This window comes from Callospermophilus lateralis, chromosome 3 (genome assembly GCF_048772815.1).
Source record: "Callospermophilus lateralis isolate mCalLat2 chromosome 3, mCalLat2.hap1, whole genome shotgun sequence".
NCBI lineage: Eukaryota > Metazoa > Chordata > Mammalia > Rodentia > Sciuridae > Callospermophilus > Callospermophilus lateralis.
The window spans coordinates 170,281,932-170,301,607 of record NC_135307.1 but is presented as its reverse complement, the minus strand read 5'-3'; the positions used below and the strand labels follow the sequence as shown (position 1 = coordinate 170,301,607).

Below are 19,676 nucleotides of genomic sequence, written 5' to 3'. Positions count from 1 at the left end.
TTTCATCTGCTTATTGGCCATTTGTGTATCTTCTTTGGAGAAATGTCTGTTCAAGTTCTTTGCCCATTATTAAATAAAGTTTCAGTTGTTAAAAATTTTAAAATTACATTACCAGTTTGGGGCATTAAACTCTTTTTGAACTATATCACATTAGTCTCTGAGTGCTTTCTTCTCTTTTGCAACAAAATATCCAGGGCACATATTCCTTGCCCAGACCTGGAAGCAACTATTTTCCATGGAGTTTTAGTTTCTTTCACACCATTAACTTATGTCTTTGTATCCATAAGCAAAATTTAGCACATACAAATGTTCAGTTACATTTGTGAGTGAGTTAGGCTGAAGCCAAATCTCATCTAGGGTCATTATATAAAGAGGGTTTGAGGGATAACTCATATAAAATGATGCTGCCGAAGGACTTGGTTTCCTTTGAAAAACCTGGATTTGGGTAAGTCAGAGTTTGGCTATTGAGTTTTTCAGAACAGCAATCTGTGTCTTGAGCAAATTGTTCTTTTTGGCTCTATTTTAATTTTAAATGTGCATTTCTTTCTCTCCATAGATACTCTTCTCATTGACTATCAGTTCACTTTTAGTCTCTCCCAGGAAGATGATCGCTATTACACAGCCATCAATTTTGTAGCTACTCCTGATGAAGTAAGATTTTTAAAAGTTGACTCATTTTATTTTGAATTTGTTAGGATTTTTTTCTTGGTCATCCTGTCTAAAAGTACTGCATTAACAGTAGTTTCAGAGTAGAGTACAGTATATAGCATGTTTAGAAGTGCAGGGAAAAAAAAATTAGAGTTGACATTTTATCTCCTTTCCATCCAGAAAGTAAGAGCAGTAGTGTTATAAGATTTACCAGAACCTGACACACAGACTGACATTCACACCACATACACTTAGTATTTCTGCTCATCACAGCCCCAGACAGAGGAGACTGCAAAAGGAGCGCCATCATTAGGGAGCAGATGGCAGAGCCCAGACTTACTCACAGAAGGGACTGGGGCTTAAAAATCAGTCGTAAAAAATTGCTGACTTGGATGGTGGCCCACACCTGTAATCTAAGCTTCTTGGGAGGCTAGACCAGAGGATCACAAGTGATCTTAGTGATACCCTGTGTGAAAATAAAAAATAAAATAAAAGGCTGGGGCTGTAGCTCAGCAGTAGAAAAGTACTGGGTCCAAAACAGGAAAATAAAATCCCGATTGAAATCCGTTAACACCATGGTGCAGGAATAAGCAGACAGCACAGGGGTACTAGGTGATACTTCTGTTTCTAGAAGGAATTCTAAGCCTCATTGGGAGGTAAAACAGAAAAAAGTTTAGTTGGTCCAATAAGAAGTTGGCCAGAAAGTAATTCACATGGTTTAAAACAACTATTTGAAATGTGCATTTATATCTACTCTCATTAATTATAAAGTCTATCCTGCCTAAAGACATTACCTATTTATAGAAAGGAGCCAACACAGCATGACATTTAAAAGCAAACCTTCTAGAACATGAAGATGCATCTGTACAATTTCTTTCTTCATCTTTTCATGCTAGGGCTTGAACCCAGGGCCAGTTCCTACTAAGCATGAGCTTTTACCACTAAACTGTGGTATTGTTAATGAACTCTCTAAAGTCCATACCCATTCTAATACTTTGGGAAAATTTTATTAAACTTGATCTTAAGTTATTTAGGTCATTCCTTGGAAGTTTCTTCTCACTGACATACCTAAAGCCATTTGCCATCACAAATCCTGCCACAATAAATGTGACAAGTAACACATGGAAAACAGTGTGACTGTAAACAAATGTGCATTCCTTTTTTTTTTTTTGACATGTTATCACTAATAACTAATTTCAAAAACAAAAAGGCAGAACAAAGTCCATAGTATGGTATATTTACTATTAAGTGAAAGTAAGATTTGTTTAAATATTCCATTTCAATGATAAAATTAAGATGAGTGAATGACTGTTGGTCAAGATGGCGTATGCCTGTTTTTCCAGCTACTCAGGAGGCTGACGCAGGAGAATATTTTGTTCCAGGCCATCCTGGGCAATGTAGCAAGGCCCCATCTCAAAATATGAAAACAATGGCTGGGGTTGTAGCTCAGGGGAAGAGCACTTCCTAGTATGTGTGAGGCATTGGGTTCGAGTCTCACACCATATATAAATAAATAAAGATCCATTGACAACTAAAAATAAATAAATAAATAAAAATATGAAAAGAAGAACAGTGAATGGCCTTTAAGTAAAAGTAATAAGTGACTACAAATGAAGACATTTTGGAAAAACTGTGTGGGATGTCATTTAAGTAACTGTATTATCTGGAATTTTTAAAAAACATTTTAGGACAAAGTTACAGCAAAACTGGTACACATGAAATTTATTATTGCCTAATATTTATAAGCAAGTGGTAGAAATGCTCATAGCCTTTTACGATACAATTGATGATGTAAATTTGATTTAAAAAAAATAAATATGGAAGAATATTCGTAATACTTCTAAATAAATAAAGTGGAAAGAGACCTTGACAGTCAAAGTTTGTCAAACCAAACCTCTTTGCATTTCCCTATTTATGTTATATCAGAATATTTAATAGAAATATCCAAATGTATATGTTCTCTCTTTTACAAAAACACAAGGGTTTTGAGTTTTTTTGATCCTTATCATGGAAAGAAACAATTGATGCCAGCAACAGGAGGTGAGGTTTTCCCAATAAGTGAAAAAGTAACTACTTTGTGAGAGAAACCTCTTATTTGGAGATCACATTTTAAAAATTATTATATGCATATATTTTCATTGTTCTAGTTTTGTGTTATAATAAATATTAAGACAACATCATCCTTAATTTTCTAACCCATTTTAGTATCTTTTAAAATTAAGAATGTATAAAATGTAAGATATAACATCTAATGAGATTGCAGAAAGAATTGACCCTGACTGAGAAGTTTACTACTCAAGTTTCAGTGAAAACTAAAAATTAGTATTAGAATTTATGAGGCACAGCAAGCAGTGTCTTCTTCCATCTGGATCAACATTCCTCATAGATAAGTTTTTCAGTATTTAAAACTAAGAATCAAAATGAATTAGGCTGCCCCTTGAAATGCTGAATCTGTTAAGGGGGTAAAGATGTTTGTCAAAGTTAAGAAAGCTTAGTCATTCATATTTGTCTTGAAATAATATTTTTAGTAAAAGAAAAATGTTATATGAATGAATATAATTAAATTATTGTTTAGTATGCTTCAGTTTTATACTAATTTTTAAGACCATTTCCATATAGGAGAAATTTTGCACTGTATTATAATTTATGAATTTAGACATGGGTTAAGTTATAAATAAATAAATAAATACATTGAAACTGAGGCACTGGGTCATGTATTTCCTAGTAAGTGGGAGTTCCAGATATTTGGAAACAGCTGTCCAGAGGATCCTGAGAAGTCTTGCTCCTCTGACATAGGTCAGAAGGTATAAATTATTGTTCTCTACATATGAGAACATATTTTAGAACATATTTTAAAAGTCCCTTCTAAAAATGAACTTTTTCATGCAGTTAGGCGTCTGAAAGAAGCATTGAATGACATGTTCTTTTCTGGGAGGGAAATGAAATTTTATATGGGGTATGTTGCTTATATTGAGGAAAATTGCTTAGGAATTTTTATAACTCTTCTATAAACACAAATTTCTCTTGAAACATTGTAAAATATTCTGTAGTTGAGAAAGTCAAGAATAGTAGAATTATATATTGATTTATTTATACCTCTCATCAGCAAAACAGGGATCTGGACATGTTCATCAATGCCTCCAAAAACTTCAACCTCAATATCACCTGGGCTGCCAGCTTCTCAGGTAAAGACACACCTAGCAAACACATTGTGAGTGGAGCTTTTGGGTAGAGAACTGTAACATAGGAGTTGGGAAAAGAGACTCTGGAGACAGACAGATGGATTTTTTTAAAACCCAGTTTTGGCACATACTATCCATGAGACCTTGAGCAAGTGTCCAAATCCCTCTCTGGATTGTTCATCAGTAAAGTGAGCATAGCAACATTTACCTCCTAGAACAATGTAGATTAAATGAAGTGAGAGCTGCCATCACCCACCATGGCTCAGGCTCAGTAGGTGGCTTCCCCCTCCTCCCTGCCCCACTTCCCCCATCACCACCACTCACACCCTTGCAGTGGTCACTGCTCTGCCACTGTCCTCAACATCCAGATCCATGCCTCAGAGGGGAAAAATATCAGTGATTCAGTTTCAAGAAATGGAAATGTTTAAATAAAATGAGATTTTAATAGGTAAAGAGAATCATACATTGGGAATTAAACCAAACTGTGAAAGCACAGCTTTTGCTATCTGGTTTGCCTTAACTATGATTTACTAAAGATTTGATGACCCTGATGTAGTGGTTAGGACACATTACCACTGCATAACATGATAACTTGACAAATAGAGCTGAATTCAATTCTGCCTATTATTTACTTGCACTGCTGTTGAAAGTAGCTTTCTGAGCCATTTTCCTTGTGTAGGAAATGGGACACTAAAAACACCTTGCCATGTAGAATATTGCAGGAATTACATGAGATGATAAAGGAAGTACTCAATGTAATGCTTGAACATGGGCAGTTGTCACAGAATGGTAGCTCAGTTTTGAAAACGTCTCTGCTGTAACAGTACTCTTGTTTTTGACAACACAAAAATTAATCAGACTGGTATAATATAATATAGGAATATAATCTTTGCTGTCATTTGGGGGTTTATTAGGGCTTAAAAGATTTTCAGTGACCATCTCAATGAAAACATGACAGGCGGGGCTGTAGTCCCACAGTTTAACTCAACATGGAAAAGAGTGCATTTTGTGAGTCTTTATTCACACTCGAGTTCCTGGCTGAGGGAGAATCTGGAATGAGGAAAAACCATCTGGGAACAAATGAGTTACAGGAGGATGGGGGACTTAACTATACTGGTAACTGGTAGCAGAAGGCATCACCTTGAGCATCTAATTCCTTGTGGAGACTTGAGGCCACTGCTGGTTAGAAAGTGAGGATTGAACCAGTCTTCCTGGTACATATGCCTGCAACATTGCCACATAGATGTTAAAGGGAAATGCAAAGGAATTGAGGCATTGTTGCAGATTGAGTGATAGCATGTGTTAATAGGCCTCTGCTAGTGTCTGTAATTTCACAGTTTCAGGGTTGGTAGGTGGTAGGGGGTTCCTGGTCAAAACCATTCTGATTTGGGGCACAGGATTATGAATCAGCCTGCCCAGCCTCAAATCCCACCTACCTTGCTGGCCAATCAGCCTGAGGCAAATTACTTATTTTCTTGGAACCTTGGTTTCTTAATCTTTAAATACGGATAATGAGATTGTTTTCAGGATTAAGGGAGATAGAATCTATAAAAGTTATTCCTAGGACTTTATGATTATTCAGTAAATACTATTATTATTATCAAGAGCAAATTCTATCCCCCACCTCTTGCCGAAAAAGTCCCTAATTTTCATTATTTTCTCCTTAATAGCTGGAACCCAGGCTGGAGAAGAGATGCCTGTTGTTTCAAAAACCAACATTAAGGAGTACAAAGACAGTTTCTCTAATGAAAAGTTTGATTTTCGAAACCACCCAAATATCACTTTCTTTGTTTATGTCAGTAATTTCACCTGGCCCATCAAAATTCAGGTAAGATATGCTTTTTGGTCTCAGGTATGCAATGATGGTGAAGTCTCCTCAGTGGAGACTAGATTCAGTAATGTGGAACTTGTGATAAACAAAATGGACAGTGTTGCTTTGCATTTGTAAGAATTATAGCTAAGGAGTGCCTTGGACATCATGTATCCCTTGTGAGGGACATTTAAAGGCCCTTTGGAAGCAAGTTGGCACATAGCACATTTGGTGATTACACATGTATTCATTTCTTCATTAATCACTTCCATGAAAGAGCCTGGGGCCAAAGAGCTTCAGTTCTGGAATGAACGATGTGAGTGTAAAGGAAGCAGACACACCTTTAACCAATAAGAGCCAGAGTAGGGGAAGTGATGTTGGAAAAGTTTCCCAAACTGTAATTAGGGTTTAAAGCAGGAGGGGTGGTTGTAGAAGGCAGGGGGTAGTGGGGTGTGAGAGCACAGGCCTTGCAGTGGGACAGATGTGGATTTGACTTGTGGTTCCTGTGCAGATTGTAGGGCCTCCCCAAGTCTCGAGTTCTTTGTGGATATGACCAAAAGGGTAGTGCGAAGTGTCTGTGTTGCTGTCCGTGGCCTCATCCACAGGGCCCTTCCTCCTGTCCAACACTCATGGCCCCATTTGAGCTTTCCATGATCATGTTCCCCAAGCCCTGGCCTCAGTACTCCCTGCTCTTGCCTCCTTCATTTTGGGGTGAATGTGGAGGTCAGGGATGGGTTGACTTGGAAGGAACAATTTGCCTTTAGCCCTGGAAGCATGGTTGCTGGACAGGGGCTGGGGCTTTATCAGTGTTGGAAGCAGGTGGTGCAGTTGCCTGGGATGGGTTTGGAGCTACTTGTGGTGGTTGTGTCTTCATGCCTTAGGGCTGTGACTGAAGGACAGTTCATCTTTTCCTTTCTGGCATGTGGAGGACGGGAATGCTGTTGTGTTTTTGCTCACCACCCTCTCTGCTGCTCACCACCCTCCTGTCCAGTGGTCTGCACATGTGCCCATCTCTGATCTGCTTCTCCCTTGGCTCCTGCACACTCTCTGCTTCTCTCCTCAGCCAGTCTTTTTGTAAGCAAGGGCCGCAATCCCTATTTCTGTTTCTCATCTCTATTAATTTGTCATCCCCCAGCAGTCTGGCTTCTTCCCTGTCACACGGCATCCCAGTGACTGAATTCTTTAGGCTCCTTTTCTTTCTCATTGTCTGACTTGAGTCACTTTCCTTCTTGCCTCCCTGTTCCTTTCTTTCCCTTTTTCTTGGGCCAGCCTCTTTAGGGAGTTCTCTTCTTTAAACACTGGTCCTCTTCTCTCTTTGCTGCACCCAGCTTCCCTGGGTGATTCTATCCCACTTTAGGACTTGTGCCATGTCTGTGCTGGGCATTCTCAGTGCCATCTGCAGCCCAGCTATAGGTGGACTGCACAGCAGGATCCTTGGGTGCTGCTAGACATCTCAACTGGGATATTTACAAGTTCCCTGCACTGGACACTTAATTGCTCTCATGCTCTTAGCTGCAACTTATTGCTCTTTCTTTCTCAGTGAACAGCACTGCCACTCACCCTGTTGCAGGAGCTAGGACCTGGAAATCATTCACATTCCTGACATAAGCCCAATTGGGCATGAAATATAGTTTCCTTACTTTACACATCACTGGGTTCAGTTTGCTAATATCTTGGTTAGAATTTTGGATCAATTTCATGAGTAAGAATGTCCTTGTTACAGTTTTGATGTCAAGGTTAAATTAATGTTTAATAATTATAACCTGAGGAGTTTTCTTTTTTCCTTAGCTGTGGAAGAGAAGCCAGATTAGGATGACCTGAATATTCACTTCTTGAGATCATTTGATTCTAGCATTTTATTTGAGGAGGTTTTTTTTTTTTTTCTTTTTGGTATTGAATCACTTCCTTTACTTTTTGATACTCCAATTGAACCAAGGGGTACTTAACCCATGAGTTATACTTCCAGTCCTTTTTACTTTTTATTTTGAGATATGTCAGTAAATGGCTAAAGTTTACCTCGAATTTTCAAGTAAATCAACTTCTGTAGGATGTTCTGGATGTCCTCTTTCTACTTGAATTACATTTGGTATTTTTCTGTAGAAATTAATTTATTTCATGTGTTTTCAAATGCATTGAAATAAATCTTTTAACACTGTCCTCTTATGTAATCTTTGCAACATCTATGCTTACATAACCCTTTTTGTATACCAGTGTTTATAATAGCATTATTCCCAATAGCCAAAAGATGAAACTATCTAAATGTCCATCAACAAATAAATTGATTCACAAAGTGTGGTATGTATATATATGTACAATTAATTATTATTTAGACTTGAGAAGGGGAAGGGGCTAGGAATGTAGCTCAGTAGTAGAACAAGTGCTTAGCCTTACACAGGCTATGGGTTCAATCCTCAGCGTCCCTAAGAAAAAAGAAAAGGTAATGAAATTCCAATACATACTATAACCTGGGTGAACCACAAAAACATTATGGCAAGTGTAATAAGACAAAATGTTGTGTGACTCCACTCTCATGAGGTACCTAGAGTACAAAAATCAGTACAGACATGCAGTAGATAAGAAGTTATCATTGGCTGGTGGAAAAGGGCAATTTTAAGTTATCTTTTCAAGATAATTAAAATTTCTTTTTGGGGTGATGAAAGATTTGAAAGTAGGTTATAGTTGTTTTTTTTTTTTTTACAAAATTATTAATGTAATTATTGCTACTGAATCGTACACTTAAAAATGTCTAAAAATGCCTCATGTAGTTCCAGCCATTCTAGAGGCTGAGGAAGGAGAGTCTGCCTGGGAAAGAGTAAGACCTTCTCTTTAAAAAAAAGAAAATTTTTTTTAACCACAAAATGTTTTTGGAGATCTGAACCTCCATGTCATAAAAGTATGTGAAAAGACAAAAGTTCTAGAATGACTCTTAACAGTTTTGAAAAGGAGGAATAAAATGTGAATAAATGTACTTCATGTTAAGGCTTACTATTTGGGTATAGTAACCAAGATATTGTGGCTGCTTTTAGACAGTCAGTGCAATCAGTGGCACAGGCTGATCTATAGAACCCAGATATAGAAGCATATAAGGATGCGAAGGCAAATGCATGGAGGAAGGAAGGCCTTTCAACAGATAGGGCTGGTGCATTTGGACAACCATAGGCAAAGAAACAAACTTCAACATAAACCCCACATTTTATACAAAAGGTAGATCAAAGATTTAAAGGTAAAACATAAAACCTAAAATAGTTAGAAAAAAATGTACAAGAAAGTCTTTTCCTTCTAGAGCTTGGCAAAAAGTTTTTAGATTTGATCCCCCAAATATGATCCAAAACATGAAAAATGAATAAATTGGATATAAAAGCCAAATTTTTTGGTTTTGTTAAAATCTTGTTAGGAAAATGGGAGAAAAAAAAGGTATATACTGGGAGAAAATATTTGCAAATCATGTATCTGAAAAAGTAAGCCAAGTGCAGTGATGCACATTTGTAATCCCAGGTACTTGGGAGATTCAAATATGAGGATCACAAGTTCAAGCCTAACCTTGGTAACTTAGTGCATAAATAAAAAGGTTTGGGGACATAGCTCAGTGATAGAGCACCCTGTACCTAATCCCAAGAATCTGAAAATATAAAAACCAGTAAAGAAATAGTTCAATTAGAAAATGGACAAACCAGGGGTTGGGGCATGGCTTGGTGTAGAGAATTGACTTAGCATGTGCCAGGTCTTGGATTTGAACTACAGCACCAAAAAAACAAAAACAAAAACAAAACAAAACAAAACAAAACAAAAAAAAACAGACAGAGAAAGAGGAGAGAAGAAAGGGGAAAGAAAGAAAAGGAAAGGGAGGAAGGAAGCAAGGAAGGTGAGATGGAAAGGACAGGAAGAAGCAAATAGGCAAACCAACTCCATGAGATATTTTACCCAAGAGGATATATTTGTATGGCAAAGAATCACATGTAGGGCTGGGGTTATAGCTCAGTTGGTAGAGTACTTGCCTAACACACGTGAGGCACTGGGTTCGATCCTCAGCACCACATAAAAATAAAATAAAGGTATTGTGTTCATCTACTCTAAAAATATTTTTTTAAAAAGAATCACATATAAAGGTGTTTAGCACTGATAACCATTAGAGACATGCACTTTAAAACCACAGTGAAGAATCACTACATATCTACTGAAGTGGCTAAAATTAAAAAGTGAAAAGCCAGTCCTGGAGAGAACAAGGATTACTCATGTTTTGTTGACAGGAATCTATTAATGGTCCAACCATTCTGGAGAATATTTGGGCATTTTCTTCTACAACTAAATTCTTACTTACTAGACAACCCACTAGTTGTGTTTCTGGGCATTTATGATAGAGATGTGAAAAGCAGTGGTCACACAAATACCTGGTCATTAGTGTTTATAGCACCAGTACAGCAGTATTTTATGGATTTATTCATAATAGACAAGAATTGGAAACAACCCAAATATGCTTCAACAGGTGATTGGCTCAATAAGTTAGGCTGCATATACACTGGAATAATAATACACACAGTGCGATAATACGCAATAGTGAAAAGAAATGAACTATTATATACAACTGAGGATATAAATCCTGAGGATATTTTGCTGTCTGAAGAAAAAAACATCTTAGAAATTCTCATACTGTTGTTGTTTGACTTCATAATGGCTGCCAATCTTACTGGAGTGAGATGGTATCTTAGGGTGGTTTTGATTTGCATTTCTCTGACTGCTAGAGATGGTGAGCATTTTTTCATGTACTTGTTGATTGATTGTATGTCCTCCTCTGAGAAGTGTCTGTTCAGGTCCTTGGCCCATTTGTTGATTGGGTTATTTGTTTTATTATTGTTTAATTTTTTGAGTTCTTTGTATATTCTGGATATTAGGGCTCTATCTGAAGTGTGAGGAGTAAAAATTTGTTCCCAGGATGTATGCTCCCTATTTACCTCTCTTATTATTTCTCTTGCTGAGAAAAAACTTTTTAATTTGAGTAAATCCCATTTGTTGATTCTAGTTATTAACTCTTGTGCTATGGGTTTCCTATTGAGGAATTTGGAGCCCGACTCCACAATACATAGATTGGAGCCAACTTTTTCTTCTATCAGACGCCGTGTCTCTGATTTGACATCAAGCTCCTTGACCCATTTTGAGTTAACTTTTGTGCATGGCGAGAGAAAGGGATTCAGTTTCATTTTGTTGCATATGGATTTCCAGTTTTCCCAGCACCATTTGTTGAAGATGCTATCCTTCCTCCATTGCATGCTTTTAGCCCCTTTATCAAATATAAGATAGTTGTAATTTTGTGGATTGGTCTCTTGTTCTCTATTCTGTACCATTGGTCCACCTGCCTGTTTTGGTACCAGTACCATGCTGTTTTTGTTACTATTGCTCTGTAGTATTGTTTGAAATCTGGTATCGCTATACCGCCTGATTCACACTTCCTGCTTAGCATTGTTTTTGCTATTCTGGGTCTTTTATTTTTCCATATGAATTTCATGATTGCTTTCTCTATTTCCACAAGAAATGCCGTTGGGATTTTGATTGGCATTGCATTAAACCTATAGAGAACTTTTGGTAATATCGCCATTTTGATGATGTTAGTTCTGCCTATCCATGAACAGGGTATATTTTTCCATCTTCTAAGATCTTCTTCTATTTCTCTCTTTAGGGTTCTGTAGTTTTAATTGTATAAGTCTTTCACCTCTTTTGTTAGGTTGATTCCCAAGTATTTTATTTTTTTTGAGGATATTGTGAATGGGGTGTTTTTCCTCATTTCCGTTTCAGAAGTTTTGTCGCTGATATACAGAAATGCCTTTGATTTATGCGTGTTGATTTTATATCCTGCCACTTTGCTGAATTCATTTATTAGTTCTAGTAGTTTCTTTGTAGACCCTTTTAGGTCTTCTAGGTATAGAATCATGTCGTCCGCAAATAGTGATAAATTAAGTTCTTCTTTTCCTATTTTTATGCCTTTAATTTCTTTCGTCTGTCTACAAGTGCTGGCGAGGATGTGGGGAAAAGGGTACACTTGTACATTGCTGGTGGGACTGCAAATTGGTGCGGCCAATTTGGAAAGCAGTATGGAGATTTCTTGGAAAGCTGGGAATGGAACCACCATTTGACCCACCTATTCCCCTTCTCGGTCTATTCCCTAAAGACCTAAAAAGAGCATGCTACAGGGACACTGCTACATCGATGTTCATAGCAGCACAATTCACAATAGCTAGACTGTGGAACCAACCTAGATGCCTTCAATAGATGAATGGATAAAAAAAAAATGTGGCATTTATACACAATGGAGTATTACTCTGCATTAAAAAATGACAGAATCATGGAATTTGCAGGGAAATTGATGGCATTAGAGCAGATTATGCTAAGTGAAGCTAGCCAATCCCTAAAAAACAAATGCCAAATGTCTTCTTTGATATAAGGAGAGCAACTAAGAACAGATAGGGAGGAAGAGCATGAGAAGAAGATTAACATTAAACAGGGAGGAGAGGTGGGAGGGAAAGGGAGAAAGAAGGGTAATTGCATGGAAATGGAAGGAGACCCTCATTGTTATACAAAATTACATACAAGAGGAAGTGAGGGGAAAGGGAAAAAAAAAACAAGGGGGAGAAATGAATTACAGTAGATGGGGTAGAGAGAGAAAATGGGAAGGGAAGGGAGGGGAGGGGGGATAGTAGAGGATAGGAAAGGCAGCAGAATACAACAGACACTAGTATGGCAATATGTAAAACAGTGGATGTGTAACCGATATGATTCTGCAATCTGTATACGGGGTAAAAATGGGAGTTCATAACCCACTTGAATCAAATGTATGAAATATGATATGTCAAGAACTATGTAATGTTTTGAACAACCAACAATAAAAATTTTTTTAAAAAGGCAAAAAAAAAAGAAATTCTCATACTGGAAGATTCTATTTAAGTAACATTTGAAAATAAAAAATCGAGACTTTAAGTGTATATGTATATATGTGTATACACGCACTTAATACTGAATATGAATGCTAAACCTTCAGATTTCTCTGATGCCTTCTGGTTCTGACTGCCAAACTTTTTAAATGGCTCATCAGCTTAGGTCAGGCCCAGCCACTCAGGAAAAGAGGAATACACGGGGTGAGAATCTTTAGGGGGGACCTCTTGAAACCTCCACGCCCTGTACTGCATTTGGACTAGCACTAGCGGGTTTTAGACTGCTCCTCTGATCTCAGGTAGGTTGAGCTCTACACTCCATCAGTAAAATTTCCTCCCTTTTCCTTTCCCTTTGTCTTTGCCTTTCTCTTTTCATTTCCCTTTCCCTTTCCAGTCCTTCCTGTGCTGAGGATTGAAGCTAGGTCCTCAGGCATGCTAAGCACACTCTACAACTGAGCCGTGTCCCCAGGCCTCAGATACACCTTCAATTCAGTAATATTTGACACTATCGAGTTATGGATCATGCACATTTGTTGGATTATCTTTGTGTAACTTCCTTGATTTGGGATCTAGTAAGAAGACTGATTAACCTGTTTAAAGTTGAGATTGTTTTCTTACTGACATCGTCATAGTCCAGCTCCACTGGAACAGCAGGCTGTGTTGTTGTAGCTGGAAATGATCAGCATTTTTCAGTCTTAGTGAAAATCTTGTCTTGCGCCACGGATGTTTTCCCCGGTGGGAAAGAGGGCTCATGCACAGAAGCAGCTCTTGTGTGGAGGTAGCCCTGCCGTTGCCAATGCCAGCTCTAGTTTTTTTCTCCCAGTGGTCTGTTGCTCCACCCTCTGAAGTCCCTGACATGGAGTTAGAGCTGTCCTTCTAAGGAGATCTTCCCCACACTTGCTTTGGAAGGTAATAATTTTACGTTAAGAATCAAAGAGATGTTGATTTCCTCCCATGTTTGGGTGCTCCTTCCCTGGGCTGGGCTGTTGACTTGAGTAAGATCCACACTTGCGAAAACAAGTGATGGCTGCTCACCATTGAGTCAGCTAAGCTGTCCTTAAATGCAGGTAAGTTCTCTGGGAAACATGTCCTTTGCTCTCTGGTTCAAATGACTGCAGTGATTACAAACAGTGTGACTAGACCTCTGGCATCATGTGTTCTCTGCTTGCCAGAGTACAGTCGAAGCTGGCTGTCTGCACAGGGGACAGTCTGGCTGTGCGCTGTGTGGAGGGACGACTGAGCCATGTCCTCTTGGGTGGACATGTTGTGTTTTCAACAAGAGGCTTGTTATTGCTCTACTTTCCCCAGAGCTGTAGCTTTTCTAGGTGTAAAACAGCACGTAATTGTTTGCATGTGCATACACGCTCACATACACATTCCCTCTCTCTCTCCCTCCCACTCAGCAACAGTTCCAAGTCCATGAAAATGTGGAGACTTATTTAAGCAAGAGAGTGGGGAAATGTCTCAGTGGTGTAGCTTAGGTCGTTCGCTTCAGTTTCAGTATGACTTTCAGTGCAGGTGAAGACTTTGTGCCTTTGAGTCTCAGTTTTTAAAGCAAAGGAAATCTAATTCTTGACTCAGAAATTCCTGTGAACATTAGTGCTTTATAAATGGTAATGCCAAACTTCAGTTCCTTCACTCTAGACTGATCGGAGTTCTTTTCCATAATTAGAAACAGATCAAAACCTATAACTGCTGAGGGCATTTGGAACAAACTATAAAATCTTTGTAGATGCAGTTTAAAAATTTTTTTTCAAAACCCCAAATACTCAGACTGAAAAGACCTGTGTGTAGGAAAGTGGTGGGTGTGTTGGGGCCAGGGGTGCCTTTTCTGGCCAGTGGTTCCTGTGGGTGAGGTCCCTTCCCTCAGCCTGGTCTTTCTGAGAGCTTTCTTAGTTGTTTGCCCAGTGAGCAGAGGCTCAGCGGCTTCTGAAGTGCCCGCAGTGTGGAAGGGTAGGTGTTCAAGACATAGAAGGGACAGGCAGGCGTTGTGTGTGCAGTGAGGAGGTGGGTGGCGGGGCTGAGTTCTGGCTCGTCACTCACTCTGCAACAGAGGTTGTTATTGTAAAGTGGAACTAACATTAAAGCCCTCTCTGTGCTGAGCATTTCATCTAAGAGGCCAGAGTCCACCAGGGAAGGCGACCCAGATTTGTTAGGAGAACTGGGTGCCCATTTAGATTTTACAGGGATGCTTCTGGGTGCTAACAAGATGGCTGTGCCAAGGGGTGTGTGAGACTTTTGTTCCTTCAAATACACTTTTTAAAGTAACAGCTTTATTGAATTAGAATTCACATCCTATACAACTTTTCCAGGTAAAATGAATAGTTCTGTGGAGTTTAGTAGATTCCCAGAGCTCTATAGCCATCACCACAGTTGCTTTTAGAATATTTTTATTACTTCCAGAAGAAGCTGTTAGCAAACTCTTCCTAAGTCTCTTTCTCTGGCAATCACCTACCTGTTCTTCCTGATCGATATTTGTCTATTCTGGACATTTCATATAAATTTAATGGTATAATGTGTGGTCCTTCATGACTGGCTTCTTTCAGAGTTATTGTTTAGAATCTAGTTTCACTATTTTATTTCTTCTTAAAGCTGAATGAGAGTCCATGGAATATCTGTGCACATTTGTTTATCCATTTATCTGTTATCAAAGGATATCTGGGTTGAGCTATTCTGAGTATATACCTGTGAGCTATTCTGAGTAATTCCAGTTACACATTTATTTATTTATTTACTTAGGTTTTTTTTTTAAATGTTTTATTGAGGTTTTTTTTTTTTTTTATATTTATTTTCTAGTTTTCGGCGGACACAACATCTTTGTTTGTATGTGGTGCTGAGGATCGAACCAGGGCCGCACGCACGCCAGGAGAGCGTGCTACCGCTTGAGCCACATCCCCAGCCCACTTAGGGTCTTTTTTTTTTTGTGTGTGTGTGTGTGTGTGTGTGTGTGTGTGTGTGTGTTAAAGTTTGAGTCTTTCTATGTTTTATATTTGAAAGGTTCTTTTCCTGCCCTGTGGCTTTCATCATTGAGACGAATTCATCATCCTTCTTTATAGTCTCTTCTCCTGCTTTTCACTTATATCTTTGGCTGTCTCACTCTTTTTTTCACTGTTTTGACTCTTCCCTGAGGTCTGTGAGGCCTGGGAAAGTGCTCCCAGAGGAACATGTTTGAATTGCCTCTTGCTCCAGCAGCTATTTGTGGGTGACAGGCACATGCTTTCCCTATATCTAGAGGTGTTCTATCCACTTCCTGTGTGCTGACATCTTTCCCTCAGTATCACCCTCAGAATAAAAATACCAGAGTACTGACATTGGCTCTAAGCAGTGATATAACTTTTACTGGAGGGAGTGGAGAGGCTTCCACCTAAATTGCCTAAAATGGATAGATGAAGAAATATCAATAAAAATCCAAGTAACTATAATTCTAGATACTTGGGAGCCTGAGGAACAAGGATTACAAATTCAAAGTCAGCTTGAGCCTGCGTGTCTTAGAAAGACCCTGTAACAAAAAAATAAATAAATAGGGCTAGAGATGTAGCTCAGCTCAGTGTGGATGAGCCTGGGGTTCCGTCCCCAGTACAAAAAAAAAAAAAGGCAGGAATTGGTGTCTTCGAAATGAACCATATAGGAACTTCTCCAGGATCTCCATGTTCAGTCATAGCAGAAGGTAGAATATGACCAGAAGGTAGACTTTCTAATGCCCTGAAAGGGAAGTCAGTCAGGTACTGAGAGATCCTAGAACAGAGTGAGCCAGTTCCCATTGGCGACTGGGTAACGGAGGGAGTGATAGCGCTGGAACCTAAAGGACTAGGACAACCCACTGCAGGCAGGGAGGCTCTCTGGTGGCTGACTACCTGGTGTCAAGGTTAGAACTACAGCACACTAAAGACTTTTGTTTGATGGAACACAGAATTAGTGTGTGGGAAGTGCAGATCCCCTATATTTTGCTCAAATTCCTGGAGTTAGCTGGGCTTCTGAGTTTCTTTGAATTTGTCTGACACATCCAGAGACTCTTGGAGCAAACATGCCATAAGCAAGCATCTTGGTGAAAGTTGAGTTGGAATCAGCTTGTTGAAACAGGGGCACAAATATAATTTATGTTTCTTAGACTGTATCTGAAAGGCTACCATTAGCACCCGCAGTTTTGTGTACCTAGCAATGTGTAAAATTAGTTCATCAGTTATTCTTTAAGTGTAAGCACTATGGGTATGCCACTGTTTTATAACAGTCAAATGTAAATAGATCTGGGAGGAATCGGAATCTGTTTTCTTCTCCCTCTTTATGTGTTTAATCTGGAATCTTCATTCACCAATATTGATTGACCTTGTTTATGTAGTTGTCTTCCAATCTTATTAAAAAGCTTAGCTGGACATGGTAACACATACTAGTAATCCCAGCTTCTTGGAAGGCTAAAGCAGGAAGATTACAATTTTGAGGCCAGCCTGGGCAACTTAGCAAGACCCCTCTGTCCCAAAATAAAAAATAGAAAGAACTGGGGGTGTAGTGCTCAGTAAAGTGCTAACTTTCTAGTAAAGAAGGAGACGAACCTTCTTTACTAGAAAAGGTGAGGACCGTGACCCATGTTCTATAGCTTTTCTTCATTTAAGGACCCTTGTTGTTTGGGACTGATTATTGTAAAAATGAAGGAAAAGAATAGAAGGTAGGTTTTTCTTTATTGTATTATAGGAAATCTGTATTACTTTGTATTTCTGATTATCAGTGGTTGCTAGAGGGAAGACACAAAAACTTGAGATTCCATAATCCTGTGTATCTGAAGCTCAAGTAGAGAGTTTTTGAACTTTATTTGTGGAATGTGAAAAAGCAAATAAGAATAGCAAAAAAGCCAACAGCAGAAGTCTCCCTTCTATAGTTGTCAGACAGGCTGTGAAAAGAGTGCAAGAGGTGTGGGGATGTGATTCAGTGATAGAGTACTTTGCCTAGCATACTTGAAGCTCTGGATTCAGTCCCTGGTACTGCAAAAGAAAAATGGGGTGGGGATAGGGGGTGGTGGGCTTAGGAAAACAAGATGCTGATCATTGACTTTCCTGATCTCTATCATACATATTGGCTGTAGTGAGATAGGTACTCTCCTTGTTTAGTAGTTGTTTCACCTAGAATAGTACAGGTTTAGGTATAATTCTATTCTGAAAATCTGAAATCCCAAATTGACACTCAAGAAGTTTCTGATTAGTCCTAAGGACTAATCAGTGGTATAGCGCCTGGCTAGGGTACATAAGGCCCCTTGGTTCAGTCCACAGCACTGCAAAAAGAAAAAGAAAAAGAAACAGATATTTATGCTAGGGCATAGTGGTGCAGGCTTGGAATCCCAAGTGAGAAGCTGAGGCAAGAGGATCATAAATTCAAGGCCAGTCTGGGCAACTTATGGAGACCATCTCAAAATAAAATTTTAAAAAGTACAGAGGGTGAGCTCAGTGGTGGAGTGCTTACTAGCCTGCTTGAGTCCCGGGGCTCAATCCCTACTAATACACATACACATACAATTTTAGATTTCTTAGCATTTCAGATTTCACATTTCTACCCTAGGGATATTCAATTAGTAAAGTCTAGGTAAATATTGCCAAATCTAAAACAAAACAAAAATCAGAAAATATGAAATATTTCTAGTCCCAAGCATTTTCAGATGAGGTATATTAAACCTGTAACTTTGTAGGGGCCACATTCCCCACAAAAAGCAGAGAGTTAACACCTTGACATTTGGTTACCAGTCAGTACATAACAAGGTCACAATTATACTTAGTCAGTTCTGAGACATTATTAATATTCTGATCCCTGAAATCATTTGTATTTTACAGTCAATGATTTAAAGAGCATCATGTCATAATTTGCAGTTTTGGCAGTGATTTTTCTTAATAGTACACATAACAATTTTGCCTCTTTCAGTCATTGTTATCTTAGATTTGGTATTTAATATTCTTGGTATAAAGATTATTAACTATATAGTAAAATTATTTAAAGTGCCGGCTGATAACATATTGATTATCAGATGACAGTCAGTGTAGCAAAACTTGAAACACAATTTTTTTAAAGTCAGTAACTTGAGGTGAGTACACATTGGGTACATAAATGTTGAAGGGTAAGGGCTCAAACAGAGGCTGCTTGCCTGAGGTAGATCCAAGGATTAGTACTGGGATGGAACCAAGAGAGCAGAAAAAGCATTGTGTTTAAGAGAGGAGCCGGGAGGGAGGGAGGGAGCAGATCGATTGCCCATCATTGGGGTTTCAGCATCACCACTGGGGTTTCAGGATAGGAATCCGAGGCATCAGATTGAAGGAATTTCAGATCCAGTGAACAGTGCAGAGGAGGCTGTAGGAAGTTGTGTGGGAGCCTTAGAATATGATTTTGAGGTTTGCAGCTCAATAGGGAAAGAAAGTCAAGGATGAAGGACCTTGCCCTAAGTGAAAATTTTTTTCACTAACTTCTTTAAAGTGTAAAGTCTGTCTTTCAGCTCAACTCAGGAGGCTGAGTCAGTGGTGCTATTTTGTAGCCAAATAACTTGCCACCTGTTTTTCTACCACAGATTGCCTTCTCCCAGCACAGCAATTTTATGGACCTGGTACAGTTCTTCGTGACTTTCTTCAGGTAATTTTCCTCATATAAATATTCCTATTCTTTCAGTTCAAGCCCATAATTCCCTAATTGAGGTTTCAACTTCTATAAGATAAAATAATAATCCTATTTCCACAACAGATTCAAAACGTACTTTATATGTGTCCTGAAAAGTTGCATGTCAGTTTCAGTAATGCAAGTTCAGTAAAACCTGATAAAATTAAAACCTCTGGTTTGTATATTTCAGATTTGGGGGACAGCGTTTCATGTATTCTATATTAAATTACAGATAATTTGGGTCTTCTTATGGGGAGAATTTTGGAATAAATATTAATAACATTTACTGACATGATCTATGTATATGCTTCTCTTGTTCAAGAGATAGTTCCAGTATTATCTAATGTTTAAACTGAAATTAGACCTCAGGAATTCACACTCTTTTATTTTCACAGTCTTATTTTAATTTAATCTGAAAATGCTATATAAAAACAATTGAAAAAGACAAATACTTGCTGCCATGCTTGTAAGTGAAAGTAACAGCATCCTGTC

General features: G+C 38.5%; 1 protein-coding gene across 2 annotated transcripts in view; it reads left to right on the top strand.

Moving 5' to 3' along the window:
• LOC143395726 (attractin) overlaps positions 1-19,676 on the top strand; it is a 146,332-nt gene that overhangs the window by 106,120 nt on the left and 20,536 nt on the right. For both annotated transcript variants that reach the window (XM_076851591.2, XM_076851590.2), the window contains exons 22-25: positions 557-651; positions 3,755-3,833; positions 5,501-5,658; positions 19,099-19,160. In XM_076851591.2, coding sequence (XP_076707706.2) covers positions 557-651; positions 3,755-3,833; positions 5,501-5,658; positions 19,099-19,160 — 394 coding nt within the window. The remainder of the gene's footprint in view (positions 1-556; positions 652-3,754; positions 3,834-5,500; positions 5,659-19,098; positions 19,161-19,676) is intronic.